A 17,787-nucleotide genomic window follows, 5' to 3' on the forward strand; every position below is an offset into this window, starting at 1 on the left:
GCCGTTGCCATGGCAACTTCTTTTACTGGTCCCCACCCAGCTAGAAATGACAATGCAGCGCACTGTAACTACCCTGACTTTTCTTACACTGTTTACAAGTGTAATTCATCTCCCACTTTATATCTGGTTTATATCCTCTACAATTAACTTCTGCCTTTCGTATAGGCCACGTTCTCACATTGAACGCCACAACTTAAACATATTTAAAAAAAAAAAGATAAGTGCATCTTACCTAAAAGTCATAATGTGTCCATTGGCACAGAAGCATGCAAGGCAGGTACTGTTACTCATCGCCACTATATCTCCACGGAGGACAAAAGATGTCTCTGTTATGTTGTGTTTATAAATGCAGTTCTGGGAGGGCAACGAGATCACCTTCGCTTGTTTTTCGGAACATATCACTGCATATTGGTTTTCACTGATTTCCTGAGAGGAGGAGGGCGAGACCGAGACCGGCCTCCGTTTTTTCAATCGCTCCCTGTCATCCTTATCCTCGGGAGCGCTGTGTTCCCTCCAAGGCTCAAATGCTGGTGGAATTATAGCTCCGACAGTGTCCAGGAACGCCATCCTTAAGATCGCGCCCTTTAGCCTTAGTATTGTTCCTAGAAAGAAAGGTTGGACATAACACATTGTTCATTTCATCGCAGAGCAGCGATCCCGTCTAGCTTTATAATTTGCATCACTTTTATTGTAGTACTTTTTGATCTTTGGGGGGGTTGTAGGAAAGAAAAGGGTTGAGAAACTAACATAATAAAACAGCAACCGAGTATACTAAAGAAAAAGCTTGATAGGTAACATAAAACTACGTCAGGAAACACACCGTAGCTTTTAAAAATAAAATAAAAATAAATGTAATTATGTACTGTATTGCATTTTTTTTTTTTTTTTACAGTATTTGAACCGGGGTGTTATCCAGACCCAAATTATGCAATTTGTCGTTTTGGGGATCCCACGGACTAATAGGAAGTAGCAACATTATCAGGGGATGGGAGTGGCCAATTGGATGCCTCTTAAATGTCCATGAGCGAACACCTATAAGTATCCTGGCTCCAAGGCCTAGAAATAGCACGATTTATCATCTCTGGAAGACCCCCTTGGATTGAATGCTGCAAAAAAATTCATATGGGAGCAGGATTGCAGCTTTAATATTGGACCAATAAACACACATCCTTCTGTTAGTTCCAGAGGAACAGATTTCCCCTGCACCATAAATATAACATATTTATGTCTACTCTCGATCCGATGGATTAAGTAGGTGTGCTCAACTCCTCATATAGCTTCTTACAGCCACTCCCTGAAGTGGACACAAAGGGATTGATATCAAGTTTTGTGGAAAACGCAAAAAATTGCGCTGGCGGAAAAATATTAGTGCTGCCACAACATACATTCTGTATTTACGATGCAATTAAGAGTTAGGTGTACCTGGTGTATGCAAATAAGGTCTTAGATTACAGTAGCTTGATTGCTGTGTGCATCATCAGATGCCTTTAAAAATGCCTTTCCCGTCTTCTCTCGCCTCTTGGTCTATTATCCAGTAAACCATTCTGAGCATCAACAAGACAGCAAAAGCAGCCATGGTTTATCAAAATGAAATGTACAGTATGTGTTCCTTTAAGAGTTGTCTGATGTGCACCTGGTCCACATAGGCACACAATTAATAAGTCTTCTTAATTTAGGAACAGCCCTTCAAATAACTCCAACTGGGATGCAAACGCATGACAGGTGCTATTTAACGGTGTACACCCATGGAAAACGAAGGAAAATAAATTAGGAATAGATCCCACACCGATCCTTGTGTAAAACGCAATTCGCAACTTGGTTTTCATTTTTACAAGTTGCAAAATTCCCATTTGCGCTCACGCAATACGTTTGCGCTACAATGCCACTGCCGTTAGCCAACTCTAAATCGGTCCCAATGAACCATAATAGTTGAATGCCAAGAATAATGTAGTTAGAATGAGTAGTATTTTTATACCAAAAACAGCCAGTCAGCATACTTATTTAATAGCAAGGGAAAGATCCAATCAGGAACAACGGGTGCACAGCCGAATGAAGCAGCAAGGCCGTAGTGACCAAAAAAGGGTTTTAATGGATAAAAAACATGAAAAAGAGTAGGGCTGGCTAACCTCCAACGCGTTTCACACATAGAGTGCTTATTTAAAAGCTTTACATAAAAGTATGGCACTTTTTAGCTTCCTGATATTTAAGCCGAATAGAAAAAACAGTCTTCAGGGCACTCCTAAGCCAAACAGGATCCGAACTGAATGAATAATAAACGCTGGTCTCAAAAAATTGAATAAAGTGAAAAAATAATTTATTGCAACATAGGTGAACAATAAAAGTACCTCCTACGCGTTTCAACCAACTAGTGGTCTTTGTCAAGGAGTCCCTCTTCTCCAATTGTGGGACCCTACGTTTTATATATATTCTTTTCTTATACCCTGGAGCGCATGGCAGTTTCTCTTTTCATTCTGATATTTAAGCCAACTGGATATTCAGTTTTCACAACCTGCTTCTACACACAATCCTGAGTCGTTGTACTGCACACAGCACTTACCGCTTGGAGATACAATAACTGGCTGAAGAAGTCTCTGCTCTCCTCCTGGTGGTAAATTCAGTACGATGACTAGCACTGTACCTAGCGTAGTTCCAACCCATAAGCATGGGGACGTTGATATGTCGGGCTTTCTGGTGAACGTCTCGCAGAAATGCAGAGCCGATATTGCCTCCCGTGATTCCTTGTCAATACTCGTCACACTGGAGCTCCGGGACCGACTGAAGGAATTGTCTCGGACATCTAGAAGCATTAGGTAAACGGTTAGATCAATTATATAAGTATATGTATATACGGACATATATGGATTAGATTTACACTGCATATAGTCTCATAGGAACAATGGGCCATATTTACAAAGTGGTGCTATTGCATAAAACATTTTGTGGCGCCAGGAGGTCATATTGGATAGCACTGCTTAGTAAATATTGACTAATATCCTTTGCCCTGAAGAGCTTACAATCCAATTGGATGCCTGAGACACAGTTTAAATCATTTGACTAAGGTCACAAATGAGATACTGGATTTGCTTACTGCTGAGGCTTGGTACACTAGTGGACTGGTTCCCAATAACGCTGTAGGGCTTTCGCAACGCGTTTCACACGGAGTTCTGCTTCACGCCTGATGAAGCACAACTCCGTATGAAACGCGTTGCGAAAGCCCTACAGCGTTATTGGGAACCAGTCCACTAGTGTACCAAGCCTCAGCAGTCCCACAAACATCTAGAGACTCTTCGGTACACCGGAGTAATTTTCTTTGGGAACCGGCATTTGAGGCGGGCTACCATCTAAGGGTCCTACGGGTCCTGCAAGAGCTGCAACCCGGAAGGAAGAGCAACGTGGTGCCGAGCCAGGCAGCCCCAGCGCGCGGGTCTACCTTGTAAGCCTCAGCACCATCTCCCTGTGCCCAGGACACCACCAGGACTGCTTTCCTCTGCCCTGTTCTACTGGACATACTTACCCCACTATGTAAGTTTTTATTGTTATTATTCAATTGTTTTAATTAAATCTTGACCCTTGGTGCGCTTTTGTGTTCCATTTTCTTTACTCAGTGAGCCTCTCCCTCTTCCTAATATGACTGTTTTCGTTTGTAAAGAGGGACACCTTAAATTTGGGAAGGATTTCAATCTATTTAGCTGGTCCGCTTAGTGTGATTGAACTGTGTTAAGAAAGTCCTGGTCTCTCTCTGCAAGTGATCTGCCTTCATTGGCAGGGAGGGAAATGCAAAAATGATAATGTCATAATGACTGAGTCCAACAGGCCAAATGTGGGGGAAACTATTTCATAGGCCCCGTTAAGAAGAAAATAAACCTAATGTTGACTGAAATCAACACAGTGAATTATTTGCAAAGTAAATCACAATGGTTAATTTATGCAAGCTCATTGGGGTGTTAGCCAGTATTATTGAAGAAAGGTGTCTCAATGTTGATAGCTATGAGATTTGTAACAGGTCAGCAGGAGTGAAATTGGCCTTGAACAAAAGAGGACCGTTCCATGAATATCGACAATCAATGGATTCATGTCAATGACATTATCCCAGTGTTGGTAATAGTATGTGCATTACAACATCTGTAATACATTACCTTTATGAAATTTCGTGTTACTTCTACAAAAGGATTTAAGATTTTAAATAAAGTTAGTGTTTTGTGGGACTCGTTGCATACAAAATAAAGTGATCAATTTCTACAAAGGCAAACCACCTTCTTCCTCAATCTTTTGCAATTCTTACATATAAGGGAATGAGCATCAAGTGTAACAAACTGGAGCTAATTGTATCATTTTGACTGTGTGTCACTTTGCATTAATGCAGTGGTTCCCAACCTTTTTTAAATTATGCACCCGCTGCTAGAAAATATGTGTTCTGTGAACCCATAATTAATAAAACTTCTTGCCTCATCAGACTATCACTAAGAAAACAGTTTGACTGATCCCAGGCAGTATATGGTCCTGAGCTTGTGGCAGGAGCACATGCTTAATAAGGCCCCAAACTGCACCTCTCAGTGTGTGCAGACAGCATGGGTGGTATAGCTGTTAATTTACTGCAGAAGCTTCCAAAGGCACGCCCCACAATGCCTTGCCGCTGTGGATGCATTGTGGGGAGCGACTTTTCAAACTCTTGGTTTAATTGACAACTCTACCACCCACGCTAAGGTGCATTTCGGGGCCCTACTAAGTGCGCAGTCCCCCCACAGGCTCAAGAACCCAGTAAACTGCATGGGATCTGCCATCACATATTTTTGGGAGCGAACCACGTGGAGACACCTCCCAAATCCCTAAGAGTTCCCAAATCCCTTGTTTGGAATCACTGCATTAATGCATGAAAGTGCTTTTGCTCCACTAATGCTAGTTGACGGTTTTTGGGGAGTGGTCAGAACACGAGGTAGGGGAGGAGACTGTCAGTATACAGTTATAATGAAATCTATCAACATTTGTGCCTCGAACTTGCACAGTATTTCTTGTTCACTGCAACTAAATCCATTGGGTCTGAGGTGGTGTTTACCCACATCTCTTAACATGCGTTGTATATTTACTTCTGTTGCAAATTCACGCAGGTGAAAATGTGAGCTCTGTGTTTTAAAGCAAATTGCTCCATCTTGATTTTTATCCCATGATCTTGACACAATTTTATGAGGAAGTTCCCCTCAATGTCACTTACAAATGTGAAGAAAAAAACAACAACTCTGCCACATTATAGGTTTCAAATATTTCATAAGACAATGTTAAGACATAAGGCACGGTTCTAGTAGCTGTATTAATCCATAAAACTAAGTGCATCTTTTGACAATTCAATTCATGCAATTTCCTACATGTTTTTTTATTTATTTTTTTAAGTTAAATCAGTTCTGTAGTATTTCGATACGGAGTATCCTTTGAGTTCTATAGCAGATTTTAGCACGCTTCCCCAGCAGTGCAAGATCTTTGCAACGTTTTCCTATTTGTGATCATTTGTTGCCAATGTTCCTAGCAGTTTGATCTGCAAACTGTAACAATAGATAATGTTAACTTAGTAATATAAGATTACACTGTAGCTGCTGAGTTACCCGACTGAAGGATTGATTGAAATTGAAAGGCAGCCATTTAGTGAACCCTGGGAAGCTGGATATTTGCTGATCGATCACGGGCGAACTAATTGATTGGCAGCATAGGTAATTCGTTTTCAATAAAGGTAATCAAAGGCTGCCTATATAAAGTGCCGCTTGAACTGCCTCTTTAAAAGACACTTGGATAACGCTTTCCATGATGGTTAACATAATTGTGGTTGTGTTTTGTTTTCCCATCTGGCTTTGATCTATTGATTGACAATGCAAAGGCAGCAAAATAAATGTATTTCTACACATACCTGGGTATTTTAAAAGCAAAACAAGGTCATATTATTTCTTTCAGTGTGGATGCCGAACAATCACAATGATCTGTCCTGTATGTGTATTTGCCAAGTGTGAAAAGTACCAGCGGAAAACAAAGTGGTCTCAATGCAAAGGTTTACTTCACTTTGAGACTGATTTTCTGAATGCTTTTAACATTTTGGCCCAGATCTACAGACCTCCTTTGTTGACTTAATGAGATGTTAACTTAAGTTAACGGATCGTTATGTGATAATGTGCATCTCTATAGGTCAGTAACGCAGTATTAAGTGCTGTTTTCATCTGGAAAGGGCATTGCGTTAAGTATAAAGGCCGTTAGTGCTAATGATATGCAACCTAACGACGCATCTCCAAAGAGGTCTCTTATACTGAACGCAGGGATTTAACCTGATGTTAGTTGGGCTATATCTAAAGGGGGCATGACACCCATCCACATCCAAGAATATGGGTTTTGAGGGGGGGAGGGGGTGGGTAGGAAAGATATCGATAAAGTGGGAAAGAGAGAGAGGTACCTGTGAAATATGGTAATTTAAATCATTTGAATATACTTTGCATATCCACATATTTCCCAGGTATTTCAGGTGTGCCTTTTTGTACACGGGTATCTCTCCATGTGTTGTATAAACTAACATGAGGCCATGCTAACAACATGGCGCTAAAGCTTTGTTAACGAGATATAAAATGACCGTTGTTTTTGCATATAATTAGCTTTGTGGATATGAGTTAACCTCAGGGAACATAACATCCATTAATGATTTAGACAAAGGTCTGTTATTAGCACGGAGTTAACGGACCGCTGTGAATCTGGGCCTTAGTTGCTAAAGCTAAGATAGAGCCGTAACATAAAAATGAAATCAGAACTTACCCAGTTCAGGCTTTAATTCTGTAGGTAGGCTTAACTTCCTTGACATCTTTGCTGAAAAAAAAAAATACTTTCTTAAAAACCAGGAGATGTCTATTTATCACATTGTAAACAATATACAATTACATACTGTATACACCAGCCAATGGACATGCCATGTATTAGTTTGATCAGAATGCAGATTACGAGGCTGAAAACAGGAAAAAGTTAAGATATTTGAAGATACATCGGAAAAACAGATCGGGGAAAAAAAAAACCTTGGTGGAATTACAAATATTTGCAGGTTCGAGAAGCTAGCTGTAATAAAATTGCAGTGTCATTTACCTTACAAACAAGAAAACATTTGTTAAATAACCCACTGATGTAATTAGCTTCCTTAGACCAATGTAATGCAATTTTAAGCGAAAAAATAAATCGTCATTGTAGAAGTTAAAATCATTAAGTCCATTTTGGAAAAAACTCACTAAATGCACTTCCTGAATTTCTTGATTTTTCTATTCAAAATCTCATTAAGTGTATATTTAGTCATAGTTCATTGTTACCAAAACATAAAACTCATTAAGTATGATTTTGAAATAATGTCAAAAAGAACATTTAATCGTCTTTTCCTCAGTACTCAAAGAATGTAATTAATGACTTTTAACCTCTACAACGATGATATATTTTATTTATATGAAAATTTTTATAACGTTTCCATTTTAAGGCAGCGACCCCACTAACAAATTCTTGTTCTTAGGGACCGGGACCACGTTATTTTCAGCTCTGGGGACCCCTGTCTCCCCAGATACATTAAAGTCGTTATTGGTATTACTTCCTGGTTTCTAAAGGGGATTCAAAGGCTTGTCCGATTAGAAGACGTGTGACCAATTATGCTCCTGCTTCCTATTGGTCTGAGATTTGGCAGCCATTTTGTTTCTCCTGGAGAGGAATTTATACCCAGTAACTATACCTGTAAGTATCTTCGCAACCGGCGAGTCCCCAGAGCTGATGTTCAGCTACGGGGGACCCACTGATTCCCATATTGTAAAACAATGGTGACGTGTAAAAAAAAAAACGCAATTAGTGGGGATTGCGGCTTTCAGCAGAGAATCTGAAATGATTAATTTCTAGACTCCTCCGCCTTTAGTCAGTTTTCTCTGCCACAATCATGCAGTTCATGGGGATTATTCTTTAAAGTGTGATCGTGCACATTGTGCCACTATCACACAGCAACTGCTAGTTTAATGAATAACCCCTATCTCCATGTCCGACATCTGTGCAACAGAAGGAATAAATGCGTTGATGTGGAATGCAAAGGCATGGCCTGCTCAACACAGAAGAAGTGAGTAGGCACAATAAATCGGAACATAATTCAGCTCAGCATTCTTCGGTGTTCTGTTGCAACGCGCAGTTGTACTGGGCAAGTCATTTCCAGAACCTGGTTCAATTCCTGGTGTCAGCTAATTGTGACCTTGGGCAAGTCACTTTATCTCCCTGTGCCTCAGGCACCAAAACCACAGATTGTAAGCTCCACGGGGCAGGGACCTGTGCCTGCAAAATGTCTCTGTAAGGCGCTACGTCAAAATTCTTGACTCTCTATTAAGGTGGATCCTGGAATATAAACATCAGTTCTACAAATAATGTTAATCCCACGCTATTATTTTTAATATGTAGTCATTAGTTTTGAATGCTAGTACAGTACATGTCATTGTTAAGTACTCTTAGCTATGTTAATTAATAAGCCTTTTTATGAATAGTAACAATTTAGTTGGTTAAGTGTTTATTCGACAGAAATGTTGAAATACTCAGTGACCATAAATAGCATATTTTAGGAATTAAACGTTATTCAGTACCTTAAATAGTTATTTAGTATCCCCTACACGTTAATCATTGGAGGCTCAAGTAAATATAATATTTGTACTGCATTTCTTCCTTTTCTTGTACAGCAGATGATAATATTTATTTAAACTGCTATCACTCATGTTATATTTATATTTTTATATATTTATATATATTTTTTAAATCGTTTCAAGAATAAAGGCAAATACTTGTCGCAAGAAGCAAATCATCTCAACATAAAATGATTCACCTTCATTATGGTGAGTAGGGTCATTCACTTCAGACTTTACTGTTTTAACAACAACTTCCTTTCTTGTAGTCCCTTCATCCCAGTATAACAAAGGGAATTCACATTCTTCCCAGAGATACAACAAAGAATTGCGCTTTTTTTTTATCCATATCGAAAACCATTACCCCTCCAAATATCTGATTATTTCTGCTAAACTCCAGCAAAACAAAAGACAACAAGGCAGCCTCCAGGCTGACCCCTCTTTCCCATCATAGAGATAACATTATTTACGGATACTATGGAAAACTAGAAGCTTAGCTTATACAGTTAGGCTACATTTTCTCTTCTGTTGTATGCCCTTTTAGCAGATTAAAGCAGCAGTTCAAGCAATAACCTACATGTGTGTTTCTTTAATAAATCCGTTCTGTACCATGAGAAAATACTTGTAGCATTTAAAAATAAATAAAAGAATGTTTTAAAGACATTTTTAATGTTTCTAATGTAGGAAGCATTTCCAAAGTATTCATGTATTATTTGTCTTAACTCTGTGCCCAGGACATACTTGAAAACGAGAGGTAACACTCTATGTATTACTTCCTGGTTAAATATTTTATAAATAAATAAATAAAGTGACAGCCCCTTCCCCTTCTGATTGGCTCTTGGCTTGAGTCCCCCCCTCTCTCTAGCCGTGCACCTATTCTATCTAGTAACTGCCCAGTCAATCATATTCCAGGACTACATTGCCCAGAATGCTGTGCAAGAACTGAATTAAATAACCCTGAGCAAGCAATCTATTACAGTCAATTACCGGAGAACGGATCGATCTGCAGCTTAGCTAATCACCTGTCAGTGTGCAGATTGTATTGATGCACATATTGAGTGGGAAAAAAATATTTGTTTTTTAAAACGGCAGCTTGAACTGCAGCTTTAATAGGACTTTCCCAAGTCAGACCATGTGGAGGGGATAAAATGGCCAATAACAATACGTGTTCAGCGTTCAGGTTAAGTGCAGCTTCTGCAGATGTTTGTGTCATAAAGGTATTTGGTAGATGACCACGTACTGTACAAACTGCATTGTGTATTTGTTCTGGAATATCTCAGGCTCTCGACCCAGTATCTTTGGTTTAATTAGCTGGTCCAATAAATAGTGAATCCTTTACCGTGGCTGAATGGAGATTCTGAATACACCTTCTTCATCTAAATATAGAAGTTACCAATCACAAACAAGCTCTTTCCTAGCTTTCTGTTCTTTTAAAATACTTCTTCAGACATTTAAAGCAGCCATCCATGCTGCTCGGGATCTGTTTTTTTTTTAAACATCAAACTTACCTGAACATGAGGGGGGTCCTTGGGAGATATTCAGTGATCCCGGCGTCCAAATACCCCATGTTGCCGTAGTGCCAGGGGCAAAAATATTTGCCCACGAGACACAAAATGGCCATGGGGACAGGGCTCACTCAGGTGGACCAACAGAAAGCCACAACATCATTGGAGGAGTATGTCAAAGCTGTTTCTTGGTGACCACAGCAGCCATATTTGTAGTTTTTTTTGAAGAATCGATAAAACATTAACTTTATTTTTACAGGGAGCCAGGGGCCCCTGGAGGTCAGGGTACCACAGATGAGCTCAGGGGAATCCCCCGGTTCATGTAAGTTTTTTTTTTTTTTTAAACCAACAACTTTGGGAGAATGCTGCTTTAAGGATTGCCAACTACTGGATTCAGACAACGGGAAGGAAATATAATAGACTGATTTAAATACTGCCACCTTAGATCTGAACTGCTTTGCCATCCTCATGAGAATTTATTATACATATGTACATATGTAAATTGAAACCCTAGTGTTACCATTTGAAGTTCACTCTAGTTTCTAGACATGGTTATGTCTATATGGATGACCGCCCTCAACGCTACCTGCCTTATTGTTATGACCTACCGTATAATGCAGTGGTTCCCAAACTGTGCGCTGCGGCGCCCTGGTGCGCCGTGGCTTGGCTAGAGGGGCGCCTCGATCAGGGGAACAAGGGCCAGTTTAAAAAAAAAAAAAAAAAACGCTGCACCCGGCGCCGAGTCTCCCTGTTTGCAGCGCCGGAAGTAGGTTGGGTTAGCTTCCGGCGCGAGAGGTAGGCCCAGCGCGCGCTGGAGGAGCAACACCGGGAAACAGATGTCTCCCAGCAGCACTGCCACCCCCCTCCCCCGGGCCAAAACCGCCACCCCCGGCGGCATTGGTGCACCATCACCCCCCTCCCCCCGCAGCCAACCAGACGTCCCGCCACCTAACCCCTCCCTTACATCGGGCTAGCACCGCCGCACTCGCTGCATCAACCCCGCAGCACACCGGCCCTCCCCCCCACGTGGCACAGGCCCCCGCAGCACTGCCCCCACCTCCCCATGCAGGGACCGGGCTGTTCAGCCACCCCACGCAGCCTCCGTCCCATGAAGCACTGGGCCATCCCACCACCCCCCAGCATTGGCCCCCCGCATCACCGGCACGCCCGCTCTCCTCCCCCCGCAAGCCACCGGCCTGACCATCATCCCCAAGAAGATCATCCCCAAGGTAAATATATATTTATTGGGGGTGTTGGGGTAATTTTTAAATGTATTGGGGGTGTTGGGGTAATTTTTAAATGTATTGGGGGTGTTGGGGTAATTTTTAAATGTATTGGGGGTGTTGGGTTAATTTTTAAATGTATTGGGGGTGTTGGGGTAATTTTTAAGTGTGTGTGCGTGCGTGCGTGCGTGTGCGTGTGTATATATATATATATGTGTATGTATATATATATATATATATATATATATATAAATAAATAAAAAAATATATATGTATGTGTGTAAAGGGAGCGTCATCACGTCGGACGCATTGACACTGACGTCATCACCAAGCGCTGGAGCAGACCTATCCATGCGTGAGTGCTACAGAGGCTTAACAATACGGAGCCACTTTCTTGGACTCGAATACAGCATTACCTGCCCTGGATACCTGCTGGGACGTCGATCCTTTATACTTGGAGACCTGGATTGCCCCAAGATTTGCAGTACTAACCGGATGGTGGTGATTATAATCACGCAATGCTTGTTTTTATTGTACTATTGTAAGTGCATTTTTTACCCCCTCCTCCCCTTCCCCTCATTAAATTTACTATTTTACGCTATGGGCGTGCGCTCTCTCCTCTCTTTTTCCTTTTAGATTCCCTGTGGACGTGGTTTGTCAATACTGAGAGCAGCCGGAGACCCTCTATACCAGCACCCACATTTTTACTGGAACTATTTCTGAGGACTGGTTTATCACTTTTTTGCTTTTTTCTTTATATGTTGTTATTCTGTTAGATGTACAATTTCTCTATATGGTTTACAGGTTTTTTAGATATATATGTGCTATAGTAATAATAATTAAGGGATTCACTATATTAGTTAACACTTTGTAGTTATAATATTAACATTATTCTTAGCAAGCTCATTTACCTATTTATTGGTTTCACTATCAATCAGAGGCGCTGCTTTCCTTTTCTGTTTGTCATATATATATATATATATATATATATATATATATATATATATATATATATATATATATATATATATATATATATATATTAGGTGTTTTTTTTTGTATGCATTGGGGGGGGTTGTATATATTTGGGGGTGGGGATTTTTTTGTATGTATTCGGGGGTGGGAAGTTTTTTGGTATATATCTTGTGGGGGGAATTGTGTGAGGGGAGGACAGAATGAGTGACCGTGGGGTAATTGACTGAGGGAGAGGAGAGAGGGGGTTAGTGAGAAGCAGGGGAGAGAAATACATGCAAGGCGGGAGTGTGGGACGGAAAGGAGAGAAATACATGGGAAGGGGGGGGGAAGAGATGGGGCTTGTGAGATGTGAAATGGAGGGGGGGCGGCGGGCAATACCGCTGACAGGGGGGGGGGCAGCCCTGCTTAAAATGTTTGTACCAGGCCCCACGATTTCTGTTGGCGGCCCTGTCAGATGGTACTGGTGTCCTGGGCCCTGTGAGTTAGGGCGTCCGGCCGTGCCCATCGAAAAATCCCGTCACCCGGTCACCACGGGGTGACCAGATTTAGCGTGCTTACGATGCGCCAGGCAGCGCGTGCGTCTCCGCAAAAAAAACAAAAACCTCCCCCTCTCCTGATTGGCTGGCGCGTGTTGGCACGCTGACAGGATTTTTTTTTGGCCCACAGCAAGCTCTATACGAGCACGTGGTGAGTACAGCTCCATGCCTTTCTTGCTTCCCCCTGGCCCCCTGCTCCGATTCCCCGCCCTACTCCGATTCCCCCCCTCTGCCCGTTCCGATCCCCACCCCCCCTTCGTTCCGATTTCCACCCCTGGCTCTGATTCACCCCCCTTGCTGTATGTGAGTGTCAGTGTGTGTGTGTGTGTGTCTGAGAGAGTGAGTGTGTGTCTGAGGGAGTGAGGGTGTGTGTCTGAACGAGTGAGGGTGTGTGTCCGAGAGAGTGAGGGTGTGTGTCTGAGAGAGTGTGTGTCTGAGAGTGAGTGTGTCAGAGAGTGAGTGTGTCAGAGAGTGAGAGTGTGTGTCTGAGAGTGTGTGTCTGAGAGAGTGTGTGTCTAAGAGAGTGTGTGTCTAAGAGAGTGTGTGTCTAAGAGAGTGGGTGTCTAAGAGAGTGGGTGTCTAAGGGAGTGGGTGTCTAAGGGAGTGGGTGTCTAAGAGAATGGGTGTCTGAGAGAGTGGGTTTCAGGGAGTGAGAGAGGGTGTCTGAGAGAGTGGGTGTCTAAGAGTGAGAGAGTGTGTGTCTGAGTGTGTGTGTGTTTGAGAGAGACACCAACTGCGCACTGCAACTGTTAGGTATGTATATACAACTTTGTTTTCACTTTGGGCGCCGTGGAAAAATCCTGATCGCCTTAGGGAGCCTTGAACCGAAAAAGTTTGGGAACCACTGGTATAATGCTTTAAAAGCAGCAGTCTGCGCTGATCACATTTTGTTTTGCATTGTACGTACTCAAGAGATGTTACCCTTTCAAGAACCTGTTTGTATTCCTTTTTTAAATCTGGTGCCCCATCCAGGAGATATAATCGTTTATAATATTAGTGTCCGAAGGTTACAATCAAGCTTTCCCCAGAGCCCAGTGCAGTCTAAGGCTGTGATTATACCAAGAGCTTCAGTGTAGCAGTGCTTGTCTGTGGCTTATAAGTAGCGACGCTGCAATGCTACATGTGCACATGCACGAGAGCTTTAGCAAGTGACTGCAGGGGAGACATGCTCAGATGTCACTTCCTGTACCACAACGCCTGCCTTTCCAATACCAATCCAATGAATTCTTCAATTGAAGATTTGGCCATAATATTGATTAATTATTAATAAAATAATTAATGTAATTTCATTTATTACTTTTTAAAAAATAATAATTAAGTCAGTCAATAATTATCTATGTTCTTCAATGTGTATGGTATGTTCTTCAGGGTATATATGGCTTTTCAATAAAGGAAAACTGTATTTTGTATGAAATCCTGAGGTAAATTATTTCTAGGATTTTCATTGGTTAGATTTTGGAGGAACATGATTGGTGCACTGAACTTCCCTTTGATTGGACAGCTGTGTCATGTGACATGGCTGTCGCTGCTTGAAAACAAATTTGCCTGTCTCCTGAACGGTCTCCTGCTTTGTAGCAGCGAGTGGGGAGACAGTTGAATTTGGTATAAGCAGTTTTCAGGTCTGTATAACAATTCTTTTTGAGCGGCGTGGTGTCTCTCCAGGAGACACCACGGGCAATTTTTGGTGGTTACTACAGATGTAGCCACATGCGGTCGCGGCACCAAAGGATTAGTGCAGCGGGAGGTCCCATTCAGAAGCATGGGACCCCCAGCAACGGCATTGCGGCAACACTGTCCCCGGCGACGCAGACTTCTGATGGTTCGTCTGCGGTGCCAAGGTCGGTAAGTCTTACCACATCTGTATAGAAACCCCAGAAGTTAGAGAAGAATAAAAATCTTTTTTTTTTAACAAAAGAAAAATAAACAAACAAACAAAAAACCAAGATACTATCATTATACAGTATGAGTTAAACTCATATAGGATTCTGAGGGGATTACTGCTCTTAAAGAAATGAATGGTAGCTGGTATAATAAAAGATTGACATTCTATATCAGTAAAGGCAGCAATATTCCAGATTTTAATAAGAGACGCATGACGTGTGATATTTGAAAAAGTTCACAAGAACTTCTGATTTTACCTTTAAGAAACCTGGACAGTGGGAAAAAATATATAAGCCTCTTTTATGCTGTATCATAACGGTGGTACCAGTCCTTTAAAGTCTTCCACATTCCCGATCCTTTACAGTGGCATATATATTTGGCCCTGGCTCATCAGAGACGTTATGATGTAGCAGGTACACTATGGGCACTTGTGCTGACTGTCTGATTGAAACTGAAGTGGACCTCTCTCCACTTTCCAGCATCCGGGGCTCGGTACCAACATGTGATCATTCCTGGAGTAATCACATGACCTGGAAGTTGAACATTTAGCTCACTAGATGGGTGCAAAAAAATGTCCCACCTTTCAATACATATCAAATAGTCCACGGTTTATTCAGAGAAAAATAGAAAACATCTTTTATAGCATCATTTCAGTCAGTTACATCAGGTGTTCAGGCATATAGAGTTTAGTTATAGGGGCCTATTCTAGTAGCTTCGGTAACCAACTCATCAAGGACTTTGAGCAGTTCTCGCACAATTTTGCAAGTTTGCTATTCAGAAAGCCTCGATGAGTTGCCAAACTCATACAGTGAGTGCATTTTCCCGCGAGTTCTCACTCCTGGCCCAACACATCGAGCGGGAGCTTAAAAAAATCAAAATAGTGCCATTTCGAGAAAATAACGCTATTCTAGTAGCCTTGAGAATCTCATCGGGGCTCTGAAATAGCGAGTTTATTGAAGATCTCATCTCGCCATCCCTAGGGTGGCGATATGGGATCTGAGAGCAGGACTTGGGGGAAAAAATGCATTTTTCCTGCACCGGATTGATGCAGGGAGTCTCCGTATAAAAACACTGTCATTGCCTGTGAGTGCTGTGCAGGGAGAGACGGCTCTAACTGTGCAGCACAGATTGAGAGAAGATCGCAGGGGGAGAACTTAGAAAAAAGCTGAGATCACATTGCTGCTGTGCCGAGCGGGATTGCCATTTTCCTGCCTCACGGTTTGAGATGGTTGCAGATTCTTTCTGAATACCGTGATAACACAAATGACAAACCGTTTGATGGGAACATGCCAAACCGTTCTAGATAGCAGCTAAGTCATCAAAGCTACTAAAATAGACCCCATAGAGTGGAGAATCCTTAGCTTGGTTGTTCTTAGCTTGGTGATATGAAATAATTCTGAATTCTATAAATCCAAATATATTCTTTATACATTTTAACAATCCCTGTTTTTCTCATTGTCAGCCCAATCTTCTTAGTCAATCATCAACATTAGAACACTGTTTCTTCATTAGCCATATTTAACCCTCTTGTTCTGTCACTAACTATAGAATTAACTATGTCCCTAATCTTTTAAGACCTATCTCTATTGTATTGTCTTTTAATACTAACTATATAACTAACCTTTGATTCCAAACATATCCTATAATATTCAACTCAGCAGACATTAAACATACCAAGTTTCTTAAATCACATAAAACATTTCTACACCTGCTTGCCTTCAGACTGATTTATTTTCTTATCTTTGCAGAGGCAGCTATTAATTTTCCAATATAATTTCTAACTTAATACTAAATTACTTATTTCAACTAGTTACATGCTGAATATATATGTATATAGACAATATAGCATCTTTTATTATTTAGGCCTGAAATCATCCTATCTTCAGAAGTGTCAGTGATTCGTTGGCACTCTGGTGCTCCCAAATCTAGGACACTCTAAAGCTTAGAATTCAGTAACTTCTGCATAACCTCCTCTTAGACAATGCTTTTTCTGTTTTTGCTGCCCAATCTCTAAAATGTCCCTCAAAATACCCTGGCTTACTGTGCTTTATTGTGTTAGAATATATAACGGCCTAAGCAACATCCAATCAGCATCTGAAGTCAAACTGATCAGATCTGCAAAGCCCTGGCGCATGTACAAATTTATTTTGTTTTGCTACATATTTATTCAAAATGACTGCATCAATAACAGTTAGAACAAACTAGAGGGAAATCCCACCAGTTACAGTAACAGGCTTGATTATCCTTCCAGCTTAACCAATGGAGGAAAAGCTTATGGTCCGTGTCGCTTACCACAAGATGTACAGTAGGCTTGCCCCAGTTTTGTATACTTGGAAGAAATATGTGACGAAAGAGTTCCAATTCCCCTTGATGTTATTTCCACATTGGAAACCAGACTATACATTGCAATAGCTGCTAAAAAGGGTACATTCCCTTCTGCCAGACCACAAACCTGAAGTGCCTGGCTGATTCTGGTCCATTCTTGTCGGTTGATACTATAGTTGTAATGACTGTTACATTATCAGATTATACCCATAGTGGTTGCTTTATTAAGCAAAATTATCACTGAACTATTCAAGCAAGTATCAAATGGTTCCCTTAAAATAAGATACCTGCATAATTAGACCAATTTGTTCTCATTCAAATAGGTCTATTCATTGAACTCCAATATTTACCATGCTAAATAGACCAAAAACAAAATGCAATTTGATGTTATAAAATCTGGCTTTTTCACCTTACTTATTAAGGATCATCTATGCAGAAAAATAAGCTGCTTTGAGTTCTCATTTACATGCAATTTTCAGCCGATTTAATGCAATCCTGGCAGGAAAGTGACAGAAATCTCACCTCTCGGAGACATGCGAATTTAGGCTTTTGCTGGTGAGAAAGGAGAGTAACAGACACATTTAGATTAAGAGAATAACCTATACTCCATGTGGTAAAACCTTAGAACATACCGAGAGAAATACCTAGTAAATATGCAAATGAATCGTATGTATAATTTTTACGTGTTTACAAATTC

General features: G+C 41.1%; 1 protein-coding gene across 5 annotated transcripts in view; it reads right to left on the reverse strand.

Annotated features, from left to right (window-relative positions):
- STXBP5 (syntaxin binding protein 5) overlaps positions 1 to 17,787 on the reverse strand; it is a 485,695-nt gene that overhangs the window by 10,334 nt on the left and 457,574 nt on the right. For all 5 annotated transcript variants that reach the window (XM_075596531.1, XM_075596528.1, XM_075596530.1 and 2 more), the window contains 3 exons: positions 6,781 to 6,831; positions 2,558 to 2,797; positions 233 to 602 (listed from right to left, as the gene is read on the reverse strand). In XM_075596531.1, the coding sequence (XP_075452646.1) occupies positions 233 to 602; positions 2,558 to 2,797; positions 6,781 to 6,831 (661 nt within the window). The remainder of the gene's footprint in view (positions 1 to 232; positions 603 to 2,557; positions 2,798 to 6,780; positions 6,832 to 17,787) is intronic.

This window comes from Ascaphus truei, chromosome 4 (genome assembly GCF_040206685.1).
Source record: "Ascaphus truei isolate aAscTru1 chromosome 4, aAscTru1.hap1, whole genome shotgun sequence".
NCBI lineage: Eukaryota > Metazoa > Chordata > Amphibia > Anura > Ascaphidae > Ascaphus > Ascaphus truei.